The sequence below is a fragment of the Neodiprion pinetum genome, chromosome 4 (assembly GCF_021155775.2).
Source record: "Neodiprion pinetum isolate iyNeoPine1 chromosome 4, iyNeoPine1.2, whole genome shotgun sequence".
Classification (NCBI taxonomy): Eukaryota; Metazoa; Arthropoda; class Insecta; order Hymenoptera; family Diprionidae; genus Neodiprion; species Neodiprion pinetum.
The window spans coordinates 7,373,939-7,390,073 of NC_060235.2; the positions used below are offsets into that span (position 1 = coordinate 7,373,939).

The 16,135-nt window shown below is 40.7% G+C and overlaps 1 protein-coding gene across 1 annotated transcript in view; it reads left to right on the forward strand.

Annotated features, from left to right (window-relative positions):
• Positions 1 to 1,088: 1,088 nt before the first annotated feature.
• The window catches only part of LOC124216330 (uncharacterized), a 154,364-nt gene continuing 139,317 nt past the window's right edge, over positions 1,089 to 16,135 (forward strand). Inside the window, exon 1 of the mRNA XM_046620724.2 lies at positions 1,089 to 1,237. Coding sequence (XP_046476680.1) covers positions 1,220 to 1,237 — 18 coding nt within the window. The 5' untranslated portion in view covers positions 1,089 to 1,219. The remainder of the gene's footprint in view (positions 1,238 to 16,135) is intronic.

The following is a 16,135-nucleotide window of genomic DNA, read 5'->3' on the forward strand; positions in this document are numbered from 1 at the left end:
GCGCAACTTATGGAGCTTTTGGTCATAAAAAGTGTTCAACGTTACTCAAGTTTCGTGGGAAAAAATCAAGGAATTCTGATTTTTTTTTTCACGAGAAAAGTCGGGAAATTTTATTTGTGCAAAATTTTCGCCACTCTGTTTGCAATTCTTATGTAATGCAAACGTTTAGGAAAATCGTAAAATCAAAATGAATCCAATTTATAGAAACTTGAGAGTTCGGTCGCATGTCTGCGATTTTTAGGAACGTGCAAAGAGGAATGAAATTTTTTCTTAGCGTAGAACTTGGAAAATATTTTCCGAACCGTCTGCCGAATATAATAATTAGCCAGTTTAACTTTAAGTTTATAACATAAAAGAAAATATTGCTCGAGAGTTTTTGGTTTCAAAATTATGAACTTCTATTAATATAATCGTTGAAGAGACAGTTTAAAATCTGGTCGTTTTTTCGGAAGATGACAAAAAAAAAAAAAATCGGCCAATCATAATAAACGTTTGAGAAATAATTTTACCCAAGAGAATCTCAATCTATTTTTTATCTTCTTATAAATTTCTTGCGTCGACGAATCTGAAAAATTTTTCAGTTATTCTGTATCTTCGAAATGGCAAACGCTATATCATATAATTGCATACCTCTAAAAGTTATAAACATTAGATTAAGGATTCTGTACCGAGACATGTTGTCTTTCAAAAAAAAACCTTTGATTTCCAAAAAGCCGAAGCTTCAAAGTTGCAAAAACTTTTTAAAAACCCAAATACACAACCTCAAAAAAAGAATTTGTTGAATTTGCCAAACTTGCCGTTCAAATGTTGCAAAAAAATATTATTCTGTCTTGTTTTTATTGAAAAAAAAATTGTAATTTACTGCAATAAAAGCGATAATTTGCAACCGCATTATTTTAATCGATTGTCCCCGATTTTTTGCACGTGCCGAGGCGTGAATATTTTACTTTTTCAATTTTATTTCTTATCGAAAGTGTTTAAAAGAAGCGATCAAAGGACGAATCGAAACTAGCTGCACTTTGTAACGGAGGAAGAAATTCTCGGATGGTATAATTTTTCACTATTCTTCTCGACTTCCAGGGCGCATGTTCGACTATTTGGTGGAATTGTCTTAATAGCGTCTGACACATTCACCGGCTGGGAGTGGCGGGGCATCGATCATTCCAGGCCGGATGAAGGATCGCAGGGAGGCGAGAGAGGATCGCTGGGGATTGAAGCGATGCCAGGGCGTCCTGAGGTGCATAAAAAACTTAATTACCTTCATTAACCGTCCGCTCCCGAGTGCCTGCTTGATGCGCTACCGAAAGATTCGGAGCGCCTCGATTCCGGACTCTCTTATACACCGCGTTGCGTGTTCATCAAGGATTTTCATCACTGTTCCGCCGGGTTCGAAACTTGCACCTGTGTAACTAAACTTGTAAGCAAATTCAGGAGCTTTTTTTTCTCTCTGTATTCTGATCGGGGTGGTCCTTAATAGGGTTGTTTTACAATTTTTATCTTCCCGGGAGCTTAAACGTTTTCAAATTGATGAAGAGAAAAAAAAAAAAAAAAATTCTATGAAAATTCGAATCCTCTGTATCTTATGGAAATAACGTGGGCAAAACTTTTTTTGCTCTTTGAAATTTCATAAGTCGTTGCCGAATGTACCGACAGTAATGAAAAATATGTAATTTTGTGAAACATTCCGACCAGGTCACAATATCAAATTCTTTTAGAGCCACGTCAATCAATACTAGCAGAAAATAATATTTGATTTTTGTTTATCACATGATGAGGTTTTGGAATAAGGTAATGAGATTTCTTGTTGATTTCCACTTGTGCATTCACTTTTTATATACAGCTCCACGTTCGATCTTAAATGTCAATTACAAGTATCGTTCATGGAGTTTTGAAGAAACACATTCTCATCATATGCCTGGATATACTTTTGTAAACAATCGTAAGCGACTGTCTTTCTGCACCCTCTTTTGCAATGTTTATTTTCGTTCTTCTCTCCAACCAAATTGTGCAATCGAATGACCGTACGGGATTTGATAACGAATCACGTCGGAATGCCTTATACGCGAGTACTTTATTCCAACGTCACTTCAACCGGATGCTATACAATACCAATAATAATGATAATAACAATCCATAGCGAGGTAGGTAATGACAATAATGATTTGCCGAGGCTCAAGATCCCTGATGATTCCCATTGTGGGAAATTATCTGAATTGCAGACCTCTCCGCAAAACTTGCCCTCCCCTCACGTCTCTCAATCGCCTTTGCAGCCTTTATACAGCAGGCAATGCACCGTTCATTGTTATTATTATTTCAATTAATGTGTAGTATATCACCGTTGCATTCCGAATTGCAGGTATGTTGTACACGTGCATGTAGGTTACGATCGTGCCAGTTGACTTCTTTATTCTCAATAATTGATCAGATTACATCGTCTTGTGGAAAGGCATGCTGCATCTACATAGCGCATGCGCGATCTACGTGTATTGATATTTGTTGATAAAAATCAATGGAGCAACCGGTTGTAATAACCCGATCGCTTATCGATCCTCATTGTCAGCCCAACAATTAATCGGATTATCGATTTACAATGATTATCGATAATTACGCTCACGATGTCGCTTGCGGATAATCTCACGTCTGCTTAGATCGTTGATGATGATAGAATTCAAACCTTCCGCATCGTTTTGCGTTTCTTTTGAGCGTAACTGTTAAAAGGACGAGCTGCAGATTGTACTGTAATCGTATCTTTTGATATCGTTGGACATTTTTTCATATAAATTTTGAAGTAATGCAATTTTTCTGCAGTTTGCAAATCAAGCTGTTAGCTTCTCAGCAGACTTGGAAGTAAAATATTGCGAGTAATCGATGATAAATGATGTTAATTTTTAAAAGAAAAACGAGGTAACGGTCAATCAGAAGTGCGAAGATTATAACCGAACAATTCAAGTAGTTACAACATTTTGACAGGACATTCCACAAAGTGTTGGTACGTTTTTCAAATAATGCGCATAGATCATATTTCATCATTATCAGATCGTGATTGGCACTCAAAATTCTATTTCATTATCAGAGGAACAAAATAATGCGTAGAATTCTCGGTGTCAAAGGTCGTAATGAATGAAAGTCAGAAATTTGACTCATCAGAAAAACTATAAATAATTTTTATTATTGATAAAGGTAACATTTAAGGTTACAATGAAATATTCGTTTAGCAATAGATATAAAGTAGCACTTACAATCAAATACACTGAAACTTCATGTCCGAGGTGAAACTCTCAATGTGAAAGAATTCCAAAAAAAAAGAGCCACAAAAGCGTTGAACATTAAGTTAACAATCCTTATCGTCGGTATGATCCATTTATCATATCTCATCCGAGTGGTAGCCAAAGTCATTATGTTAACTCTCGCATCAAACAACGTAACTATGTTCATACTGATCGTATATTAAGAAAAACTTGTCACTCATGAGGAACGGTCCTGAAAGGTAGCGTTGAACGCCAAGCGACGGATCAACCGTAACCATCGGCCAAGAGTACATGCGATCCATTTCGCTCTGATAGATAACGCTTACGCAAGTTCGCTTATGCTTTGTAAAGATTCGTGAGCTCCGGTCACATAAGTCACTCGACACCGTCGAGCACACGCTACGGGCTTCAAACCGCAGACTCTCTACGTTCCCATATGTATCATGTGTTGCCGTGCCTTGTCAACGGAGCACACACGGCCACGTTGTATGTCCTCAGCACCCAGCAGTGTCCAACGCGTGAACATACGCGCGGAGCTAGTTGGCCAGCATCTCCGGTTGATCGGAATCGCCTACATCAGGCACCAATCGCAGGAAACCAACGAAACCGCCAGTCGTCTTAACTGTTACAGAAGACGCTGCGGTTCTCGGTGTTATATTCGTTTACCTTGCATTTATCATGCCGTTTTATAACGCCACTCGATATCAACCGTCGTCGCGTATGTATCACGCCTCCTGGTTGGACGCCCCCCTCGTCATCCTTCACAAAAATCTGTCTCTACCGTCCTCTCCCAAGACTCGACCGAATCGCTGGATTTAATCTGATGTGACGTTTCGTGTCGAGAGTAGGTACCGTACCCTGAACATTTCCAAGTCATGAAAGAGTGCCAGTCGACTAAATGACTAAGCTGAGTAAGTTCCTCGTTCCTATTTTCTCAGCTAACCATCACACTAATCATGGTACACGTTGTACCCACACTGTTATTCCATTAATTTAAGCATGAATATCTTCAAGGCGGAAAATTTTCTCAAAAATTTCAAATTGCAGATATTGTAGTAAGTAAGAGACAAGAAATGGACTTGAGCTCAGCATGAACAAATGGATCTCCGTCCACTCGTGAAGGCAACTCATAATTACTCAGACATCACATTTTCAGTTCACTGATACTTAATGACTTTAAGTAGTTTTATATTTGACTGTAGTAATTGATGGTCCGACTTCAGAGCCGGGATTACCGTCGTTACGCGTTTTGAGATCGAAAGAATTTCTTCCTCGAGTGACAAGCGCCTGGAGATCGGTACCTGCATATCCATAAGCTCATTACAGAGGGTGACGCTCTTCGGCTGAACGTCACCAAAGTCGATTGTGCATGAAAAGGATTGACCTACGTTTCGAGACTCTGCGGTTCCGTGTTACGTATACGGTGTCCATCATGTTTCATACTCACAAAGATCTTATACTCTGATAAGAAAACAAAATCACGACCGAATGAGGAACTGACTAGACTCTTCTTTTGGCACTCGTTGCAAAAACTTCCTAAAAGTCAAATTTGCTCGAATGAATTGTGAATTAGCAAAGTTGTAAAGCTGAATTGAAATGTTGTCTATTTTCAAGGCGCTTCAGTCTTGACTTAATGTTTGTACCGTTATCATTTTAAAAAACTTCTGTACCCATCGCTTCCCGACAGGCATAGGTACAAGGTACTCTCTGGTAGACAGAAACGGAGGTGCGTGAGTATTTCGAGAAGCGAATATGAAGCCATGGATCTCTTGCTCACGTACAGGAGTGACGGGAATACGGTAGCAAAACTTCAACGGTCGAATTCCAGGCAATCTCGTATGATATTATAGCTAGCCGGTTGATTGGATCGCTTATCCTTATCCGTCGTTTTTGCGGCTCACGCTCGTCCCCTCCTTCTCTCTCTTTCTTGTTACACGGCAGGACTTAGCTATTAGAAGGTATCATTGGCCAAATAAGGTATATGAATAATATTCGTTCAGAGGGTTACCCATCCGTGGTGAGCCCAGGCATTGCTGCGGTCATGGACAATCAGCCGAGGAATTACTGATATGATTGCTACTGAAATATCTCTCTGCCACGACCGACAAAGGTTCGATCAATGTTGCCGGCTTCCTCCGCCTCCCGCTTTTCTTCCAACTTCATTTTTATTTCTCTCTTCCGCCTCCGTCCCGATACTTCGTCTCCTTCTTCTTCTCCTTCTTCTTCTTCTTCTTCTTCTTCTGCTTCTTCTTCTCATTGATCCCCTCCGTTTCTCGCTTTTTCTATTTCCCTTTTTTTCTTCTCTCGCCGTGGCACTCTTTTGTTTGCTCAATAAGATTGCCTCTTGCCTCTTGCCCGACGATGACTAGAACCGCACCGATCCCGTCGATTCGAAGGTTGTGGCTGACCGAGGTTTGTTCGGCGGCCTCCGTGTACCTCAAATTTGCGTTACCGCAAAAATTTCACCGCCGGCTCTACGCATACCTTGTACATCTCTTGACCAGATACCGAGCAGTCTGCACACGAAAAGACCAGCGTGAAGATCGATCTTACTGTCAGGGACATTAAAATACTCGAGGACTTGGAATAGTCATGATAATTTAAGTATGAAATTAGCCAACGAGAGTTCGACACGCTTTTTATTTGAGATCATGATCCGTACATCACTGTCGGTAACTTTGCTGGTTTTACAGCAATCCTCTTCAATTCATATTTTCCTGTTCATATCTCACCCGAACATCCTCAATTGGATTTGGGATATTCACATGCTTCTGCAAAGTATCGATATCAGAAAAATTTTATAATCCAGCACCGTTTCAACTATAATACTGATCCGCAGTTTATTGTCAAGTTGAGCATGACGTAAATATCCGCTCATTCCTTTCAAGATTACCAAAGAACCAGACCATTTCTTCAGACACGAAGAAAGCTTGTTTATAGTAGGCCATATCTACTCGTGATTCACCTCTGCTTGAATTCTCGACCAGTTAATCTCGACGGTGTTCTTGGAATATTCGTTAGGACGCGTGCGCGAGGTTTGGTGGGAAGGGATGTTTATTATTTCACGCATTATTAAATAGGGATAGCGAGAAAGGTCCGCGGGTCCCGATGCACCGATCGATATATTGACACGACACATGCAGCTTTGGGGTATAGAAGTGTCCCACGTCCAGGACGATTACCCTAAGGTGCTTCAGATGCCACGGATCGTCGAAGATCAACGCACTCCACGTCGTACGGTCAATTAGACATTAAGATCATCACTTGGGTCGGGTCTCGCGTCTCGGATATCGGGTTGCCAACGTGGGCGGTCCGCAAGTTCTCTTCCGCTGGGATGCGTTTAAGGAACTCCGTAAGAGGCTTCGATTCGTTGCTCGTCGACCATAATTTTTTCCATTACACTCTATACTTTTTATACATACTACATACCTCCTCATACTTATTCACTACAACTACATCCCAGCTTGTTGTAATGTACTTGCTTTTGTGCATCGCAATTTCGGCCATGGCTCAGGGGTCACATCTTCAAAGACTATCACTGCACGATTTCATCGTTCCCAAGGACTTGTTCAACGTTGTACGGAATCGTGTGAGGTATCTGAAAACTTTCCATTTTGATAATACATCGTGTTTCCAAACTGCAGTGTTCGTCAAGAATGGCAGCATCATGGGTATGCTTACTTTCTGGGTCTTGGAGTATGAAAAAAGTTGAGTATATCATTGATGAAATTGTACCATTCGAACGTAAAGTTGATTTGAAAATTTTTACATGTGTTCTCTCGTCCTGATTTTATATTGATAACGACTTAGGACTAAATCCTTAATGCATCCGACATTATCTGGACATTTTGATACTTCCGTTATGATTTTAGTCACTTTTTTCGTTACCGTTTTGCCAATTACAGGCTACGGTCGAGTTCCGCGGACGAATGCAGGTGTTCCATGTCTGAGTAGGTTATACGTTTTGGAATTTAAAACTATTTAACAGCATGTAAGGTGTGCAGCACGATACGACAGGTATACCGGTGTGTGAAACGTGATCTGTCGGCAGTAAGTACCCGGAGGGTATATATGGAATAAAGAATCGATCGAATGCTGTCCACTCTTGTTCATATAATTAGATAAATTCTATAGGCATCGAGTAACAGAGCCGCTCAGTGATCATGCGTACAGGTTTAGGTTTCTCAGGGATATCACGGAGCGAATTGACAATGATGAAAAGAACGATGGGTAATGGATATCGCGACCGGACGGGGGAATCGATCCCGCCGAACCGAACTGGCAAATTATCACATTAAACAAAACACACGAGTGCGGTATAAACGCGGTGAGTCTGTGTTCGTCTGCGTACACGGAGGGTGGAAACCGTGACCGCAGACCAGTCGATTCGTATAAATCTAGACGACGAGGAGAGGAGTCCGCGATCAGGACGACGACAAAGTTCGATCGAACATGCAACGTCGTTTGTAATTTGAACGAGTATGAGGCCGGATCGGGATCGCTCCGAGTATCGCCGACCGGGGAATCTCGTTGGAAGGTGTCCGTGCTTGATATGCCCGAATTCGGGTGCGACCAGGCGCGTAAGCCGCCGGGACAAACCGGAGGAGACATCCTGCAGAAGGGTAACGCGAGAACACGAGCCTCCGCGGCGTTGATCTCTGCAGGAAAGAAACCGTGATCGGGAGAAGATCTCCCCTCCACTCCCCTCTACTCTTCTCTCATCTCCTCTTTCCTCTCATCTCCAGATCGTCGCTTCTCAAGCGTTGATGGCTGGCTCGCGCCTTTCCAACTAGTCCGGACAGCCTTGCCTGTACATGTTATACCAGCCGTACATTATAGATATACACATGTACGTTGCTGCACCTCTTCCAAACCACATCTGAACTACGTCTAAAACCCTATCGGGAGAAGTGTCGAGGTGTCGCCAATGATTACGGTTAAAGAGGATCACCCCCCCCCCCGTCATAGTCTAGCGACGTCCGTGAACCAATCTTTGAACGAACAAATTCACGCTCTTCGATTTGGACGAAAAAATTGCTATCATTTATCCGCGTGCAGCTATCTGTCCGCTGTAAAGATGTCGAGTAATAATTTCCTGCCTCGGTTGGCAAAGACTGGTATAATATCGAAGCATCGTTCACTCTGAATTTCCTTGGAGTGAAAATTGCGCAACTCGCATGATCTTCTGATTATCCACTCTTTAAGAGTGAGTTTTTCCAACCTAAACGCTTCGAGTGAATCAAATCACTCTAAATTTGAGTTGATTGGAGTGAAATATTCACTCGATTTAGAGTTGCGCCGTTTTCAAGGATAGAAATTCATGATCAGCGAGGTATAATTGGTACCTGTATCAAATTTGCTTGGTATGTTTACCCGTCAAGCGAGTTAAAGCGCGATGAGGGGTAATGTGAGTTTCTTGACGAAGTAGCGAAGAAGCTTCACAGTTTGCGTAGACGGAGGTACAGACTGCACCTAGGGCGGCTCGAATCGTGAAGAAATTGTAATTTGACCGGGAAAATCTCCCCTGGGTCCCGTAAACTGTGCTGGTTGTACCGCACAAAGTAGCCGCAGTCACGGCGCAGCTTGCTCGACGCATTATCGAAAGCTCAATGCGAAGCCGACCGCTAATGGGCCTGCAAATTGTCCTCGAGGGAGTGGCTCCTCCGACAATACGCTCGATCTTTGGCTCCCCGGGGTTCTACCACCTTGTTGACTAAATAAAGGATTTCTCCGACTCGAACCGCTGTCCTACCTGGTATCTCAAAAACGGTAGCGAGGTACGCGCGGTCCTCCTTGAAATTCCGGAATTCGATGGTGATTCGACAATTTGGAGGAAGCAGCTTCTATCGGGCAATTTGACGTTCAGTTTGAACTTTCTTGGAAGCCAGTTTGTCTAAATTTGAATGAATTTTTGGGCGTTTTTGCTGCCGTTTCTTTTTTCTCTCGACCAAAGATCGTTGTTCAAAAGAGTCCTTCGAGGGATCGTGAACTATGTATGAATCGTTTCCACGTAAAGTTGTTCAATCTTTCCCACACGATTCATCTCGACTCTTCGTAATTATTGATCTAAGTGAATTTACCGAACGAACTGTTATTTCTTACGATAATCGGAATCGCGGTATAACAAAATTGCCGAATACTTTTGATTGGAAAGTTGACATCACCGTGGATGGAATCTCAAAAAGGCGATCAAGGTGTGAAACTTAAAAATTCGGGATTGGACTTGGTAGCTAGTAACTTTTCACACTTTTTGTAAATTTTCTCGTAAACCGAACACTTGGTCACTTTCTTGCTGCGACATTATCCGTCAATTCTGCAGGAAATTCACTGAGCTCAAGTAATGTTCTCGTTTCAAATCACCTTACCAACTCATCAGAGGTTCACTTTTCCTGCGAGACAATTTGAACCAATAATTACCACGTCTCGAGTAATGCTACAAAATTTTCAAACAAGAAAAGTGGGTTCCACAGTCTCTCTATACATAAGTGCAGAGCTTGCGATGCAGAGTTGTATAGAAACCATGTTTCGAAAGTGGAACTTGCGCTCTTTGTTCGGTTCCCCGTTTGACCGCGCATCGATGGAACGGACTTAACGGTGTGTCAAATTATAGAATACCCGAATTGAATTTGAGGATGAAGATTTCGAGACTGATCTCGGCTCGTGGAATAGCGTTTAACCATTACGGCTGACCGATTCTGGTCTCTGGATGTGAGTATTGGTCGAATTAGACGCGGAGCGAGGCGACGCTGATATATTCACGACGGTGTGCGCGGCTCGTATGGACGCGGTCGTTGAGGCTAGATAGAAAGATTATGATACAATAGACATCGGATAATATGACCTGTCGGCATGGCGAAGATTAGTATGAAATTATAGAGAGCCTGAGCGAGGACGTGCCTCGGCTAGAGATCGAGTCGAACCTACACTCGCATCGGATCGGGGAGAAGGAAGGTCCTCGAAGGAGATTTTCGTTACTTCACCATTACGAAACCTCCGCTATTATTAATCGCAATTACGGTTGAGAATCCCTGGCTACAGATGTCTCCGCCTAATTAGGCGGGCTGAGAGCGAAATTACACGTTTCGGAGCAATTGAAATGAAACACAATTCATTACTCGAAACTCGGCGAGAGGCCGGCTGAGAGAGAAAGAGAGAAACGGGAATTGAGTCTCTCCCACACACTGCAGATTATAGAATACAGGCAGGTACGCATCTTCCATTATGCGTAATTGACGGGGTTTTCCGTTGCAGCTGCTGCACCATTTTCACTGGTAATTCGAAACGAAAATTTCTTGGCTTTTAGGAACAAAAAATAACCTCTCGGAACTATTGTGATTATACGGAGCGAATTGCTAACGATTGGATGGTTTAATGCGCATGCGCTGAAATACAAGAGCAATAGCAGTTGTTTAGTCAGGGCGGCCAACATTCATAAATTCAGATGACAGGTCACTGTCGTGTATCTAACCTTAAAAATGTTGGTTGTCTTGACAAAAGAACTGCTCTTTTTCTCTAATTTCAGCGCATGCGCATTAAACCATTCAGTCGTTAGTAATTCACTCTGTATACGGTTGCCAGCTGCTTAAATATCGACGAAATTGTTCATGAGCCGAATGTAATTATATATAACATAAAAAAAAAAAAATGTCATTGTAGAGAAATAAGTTTTGAGAAGCTGATCAGTTAAGAGTCGATATTTTTTGTCAATTTTATTACGACACACCATCCGTATATTGTTTATTTTTCAAATTATTATATTCGTATAAAGCTACGAAGATCTCTTTAAAAATACGAATGTTGGAAATACTGAGATTTCAAGCTAAAGTTTAGATATCGCTGCCTTGTTTCAAACGGTTTCAAAATGGTTGAAAACCTGGGAGAGTCTTGTTAATTTCACTCCAAGACGGCTCATTTTATTCAAAATACAATTTTCTATAAATTTACTAAAATATTTTTTTTTTTTTACCATGTTGGTGAGAAAAAAAATCTCTTATTATATCTTTCTAGAAAATAGTATGCGAATAAAATCAGCCATCGCAGAGTAAAATCGAACGAATCTGTTTCGATTTTCAACCATTTTTGATCGATTTAAAATAAAATCTTTGTTCATAATTCCAATGTTATATATTTTTGGATTATTAAGGTAATTTTCGTAGCTTCGTTCCAATTTCTGTTAAACAGTCTGCTTAACAAATTGTGATCTGATCGTCAATTTTGTTATTAATATGCCAGCTATTTCAAATCAACCACCTTCAGTCAGATAAAAAATAAAACATTTCATCAACAGCAACGAACCATTAATTGCATGTAATAGATTGCGATAAAGGTTGAATCACCGAACAGCCCAAAATTTGTTTACAGTAAATCTTGTTCTTCACGCTGTTGTTCAAGCATACTAAAATTTTCCCATGACTTTGCAGACGAGTTATTAGTTCAAATTAACTTTTTCTTCCATTCAAGTGTCACTTACCGTTAAGTTTCAATCGCATATCGCGTCATCTCGATAGTCGGAGGTGTAACTTGATAGCCGAGGGTAAACCCTACGCTCATCTTCGATCGCGTTTAAGGAGCAGGATGATCGAAGGACCAGCATACGGGGTTGGAAAAAGCTCGCCCCCTTGCGACGGAGAAGCTTCAGAGAGAGCTTGCACGGGCACCAGGTTCCGTCTGATCGTTTGTAATGGTCCCTAATAACAGGACGATTTCGTCCATTTAATTTTTCGAGTAACAATTTCGACCGGGTCTTCAGTCGTCCGCATTTCGTCTTGAAATGACAGTAATATTAAACCGAGGCCTCTGCGGTTTGTACCACTGTCTCTCTGATTATAGTCCTGCATCTGCACTCGGTTTCGTTCGTAAGAGACGCGAAGAGCAGAATCTTTTTCGTCAATTTTAATACACTGGCAAAAGAGTCCTTCGGTAGACTTCCTTCGTCCGCAGCCTCCCGTCTAAACACATACTTATAATACGGCATCGTCCCTCGCACCGATTATCGGTTAATTATAGGCACATGCAATTGCTGTTTTGTGCCGAACGAACAAATTCGGATAATGCCTGTAGCGTAATGCCAAAGAGTGTTATTGCACGCGTAATATGCTCTCTGCGAGATTAGAAATACTCACATTGGCCAGAGGTGTTCCCATTTTGTTGTATAGTTATCAGGAAATTATATTAAAAATAATAATAATAATAACCAGTATCGTTGTAACAAGATTTAAATGCCTTTGCAAACTACTGGACAATGTTCCACGTGTGTAACTATTCGATGCGATTGTTGTTTTAAACGTACACTACAGTTTCTGATTATTAAAACGTTATTCTATTCTTTTAGTTTAACTACATTGCACTTTTTTAAACAATTTATTGACACACCGTCATCCAATTATCACAACAGTTACAGGCAATGCAGCACAAGTTACTATATCCAAAATATATGGGAACACCTACCAGATTTTCTATACTTAGAGCTACAAAACTAATTTTCATATGTCAGTTTTCAACGAAATATATTTTCTGATTATAGCAAAAAGTGAAAATATATAATTATGCAAGGACTGTACCAATAAACCACGGTTGGAAATTTAAGGAGGCTCAGTTTTTTTTTCTTTCTAGTTGTTATTGTGGGAACATTGTGCTCACATTTTTCTCAATACTTTCACCCTCATTATTTTTTATATACAATCGTCGCAATCAAATATATGAAAAATCTATGAATATTTTTTATCAAATTTTTCTTACACTCAATTTCCGACTTGAACTATTTTTTCGTTTCTTATTGCTGATTCATTTGTAGGATAGGTGGAAACCGGCATTTGAGAGTTCCCGTAACAAATCCGGGCATCGTGTAAGTTACGCGATTTTACTCCTCGTTTGTTTATACACTTCTTCGGAGTGATTGTAATCGTGTGATCGACTCACATGGAAGATAGAATACAATCATATACTAGCAAGACCTTCGACATTCCGATAATATTGTAGCGACACACCTAGGTTGGCACAGTTAGCACGGGATAAAAATTTACAGTGGTTACAGAACGAAAGATCATTGTCAAGATAATTACTTGATCTGAACTTCTTACCTGAGATCTTGTCGCTTTGCGTGGCTTTCATTAAAAAACACTCATACTCTATAGGATTAGCAATTACGATATCGACGTGTTGTAAAATGTTGAACAACGTGAACGAGAAGAAATTTTTTAATACGATATGTATTTCGTGTTTTCGGAGATAAAATGTTCTGTTTTTCTTCCGCTTCAACTTGAATGCGATCATCGCTAGAATTGGACTAATCAAAATTGAAATGAATATAGAATGAGAAATTAGAATCTAAGACATGGGCAATAATCTGTTGACTGGTTTGCAGTCTATAGCTAAATATTCCAAATACCTGTTAGAATTTTTCTTGTAAATAACTACGTAGCGGTTTCGTGCACGAAAAATGAGAGCAGCAAATTATGAGTAAATAACAGAACCGTTTACCCGTTTGGGACGTGTTACAAGTTCTCTTACTCTACATTTGCGATTCGGAAACTCACAAAGTCGTTTATTACAAATTTGAAATAAAAATTTGAGAGTTCAAAAGGGCGGATCTAATCTTGTCTTGAGTTGAAATCCGAAAAATTGAAAATAGCGAGTCTAGAAAGTTAGCGATTTTGTATTTATAAGTTTTGATTTTAGACTCGTGATCAGCGACCTCAGAAATACTCGGCTGTGAATTTTGATTCAAATCCATTAACATCTAGACCTTCCAATTTCAATATCAGATTGCAATCAACGACCTTAAAGATCTCCAGTTTTCAAAATATCAGTCAATCGGAAGTTGGAAAAAATGTAGGCCCGTTCACACATTTTTCTTCCACGACACCGTTTTTGCCCACTTGAATCATCTCGCTATTAATTGAGCACCCTATAAACTCGAATTCGCCACAAGTTCGTACACGTAAACACGTACGAGGTGCTCGGGTGAACTTCAACAGAAATAGGTAAACATTGAATTCGAATATCGATATCCCGTTCAGTATCCTCGGCGTCGCGGTTGCGGCAACATCTTCGTTCGCCTAAAGTTCGTGGTCAAGTTTTGTTTTGCGCCTAACTAAAGTAGTTCAGTGTCCGTACCAACATTCGAGACGTTTCACCGCGCATTGTGCATCAAGATCGTGTTTCTCCTTGACATTTTTTCATCGCTACAGTGACACTGTGACAAGTGAAAAGTGAGGTCCCAAAAACGACCGACATTGCAATTACTCAGCTACTGAAAAGTGTAGACAAGGTAATGATAATTTTTTTACACCTGGTAGAGGACTTGATTCTTTGGAATGTCATCCGCTCATCTTGGAAAAACGATTCCAGTCATATGTCCTACACGTGCTTTTCAATCTTTGGTTACAAACCTTTTCAGAAGATATAGAATTACTCTTACAGGTGACAAGTTTCCAAACGTATGTACATCGCATTCCAAAGTGCAAAGTGTAACTTTACGCGAGAACGAAGTTGCAGTTCACTTTAGCTCGGAAATATGAGTAGAAACAAACAGTCGGACTGGATTCCAACAAACCAAACTCCGGTAGTTTACACCGCGTCAATGGCACATAACACGAGGAGAACGATTCTCGAAGAAGAGGGTGGCTTAATACCGTCACGCCACGCCTCTGATGCCGAAAAACCGTCGGTTCGTCTTTTGTTTCGCAGTTCATTTGTCTCCCGGGCAGTGCGGCAGTCCGTTTTCTAGGGTTGCGTGGCGGAGTTCCGAGTCGAACCAGCCCGGTTCTCACTCCCTGTTAGGTATTCTTTGGGGGAGCGGGAAAAGGGTTGAAAAAGGACCATAAAATAATAAATTATATCGAGTAGCGAACTGCGAACGGCAGTAAAAGAATCATTTGTGGGTTACCGCATGCTTATTACCCTCACAATACCAGGACCATCCTTACGACTCGCTTTTCTCAAGACCGGATTGCACAGTCTTGTGACTACATGTAGTGGTTGGTACGTACATTATGCGTACGAACCTACCGAACGTCTGATATATTACACGTACTGGCGATGCGGATAAATGATTTGTCAGGCTTGTCAAATTATGGATTCATTTGTAGTATACTACAGTAGGTACGAAAGTCAGAAGCTTAAGCCTAATGGCGCGGGTATAATGATTTCGCTAAATACAAACTGCAGCGATGGTCTGAATGATAAATCGTAATTTTCGTTTTCGGCATAACGTTGGATGCGAAAATTGTCTAATAAGCGGAAAAATGTAAATATTTATGTACCCCAAGGGAACAAATAACCTTCTTTACTCATGCGACCTGATATTTTACCATGTACATTTGGCGGCAATGAATCTGAGACGGTTACTTTTTTACACTAGGCAGTTACGTTGGCAATACAGAAAAAGCTACAGCGCCACAGTCAGCCGAGTGCGAAACTAACTCAATCTCAATAAACGTAACATAATCCATGACCGTCGAATCTAACCTTAAAATACGTGTCAATCCAACAAGTCATTATCCCCGCGGTATTCTTAGGCTAGATTCGACGGTCATTGGTTATGTTAAGTTCATTGAGATTGAGTTAGTTTCGCGCTCGGCCGACTGTGCAGGTTTTTCTGTGTTGCCAACATAACTGTCTAGTGTAAAAAATGAACCATCTCAGATTCATTGTCCCCAGGTGTACATACCTCCAGTTATCGACCATGTCAAAATTTGTAGAACTCTGAAGATCAGGCGTTTTGATATTATATTTACACTACTGACCCCATTTTCGTTACTTTGTAGTTTAGCGTATATTTATGTAATTCTAATTTGCTTGATCTTGGAGTAGGAGATTTTTTATCGGTTTGTCAAATGTGTATACGTTTGTTTTAAATTCACACAAGTAAACTAGTAGTGAATAAT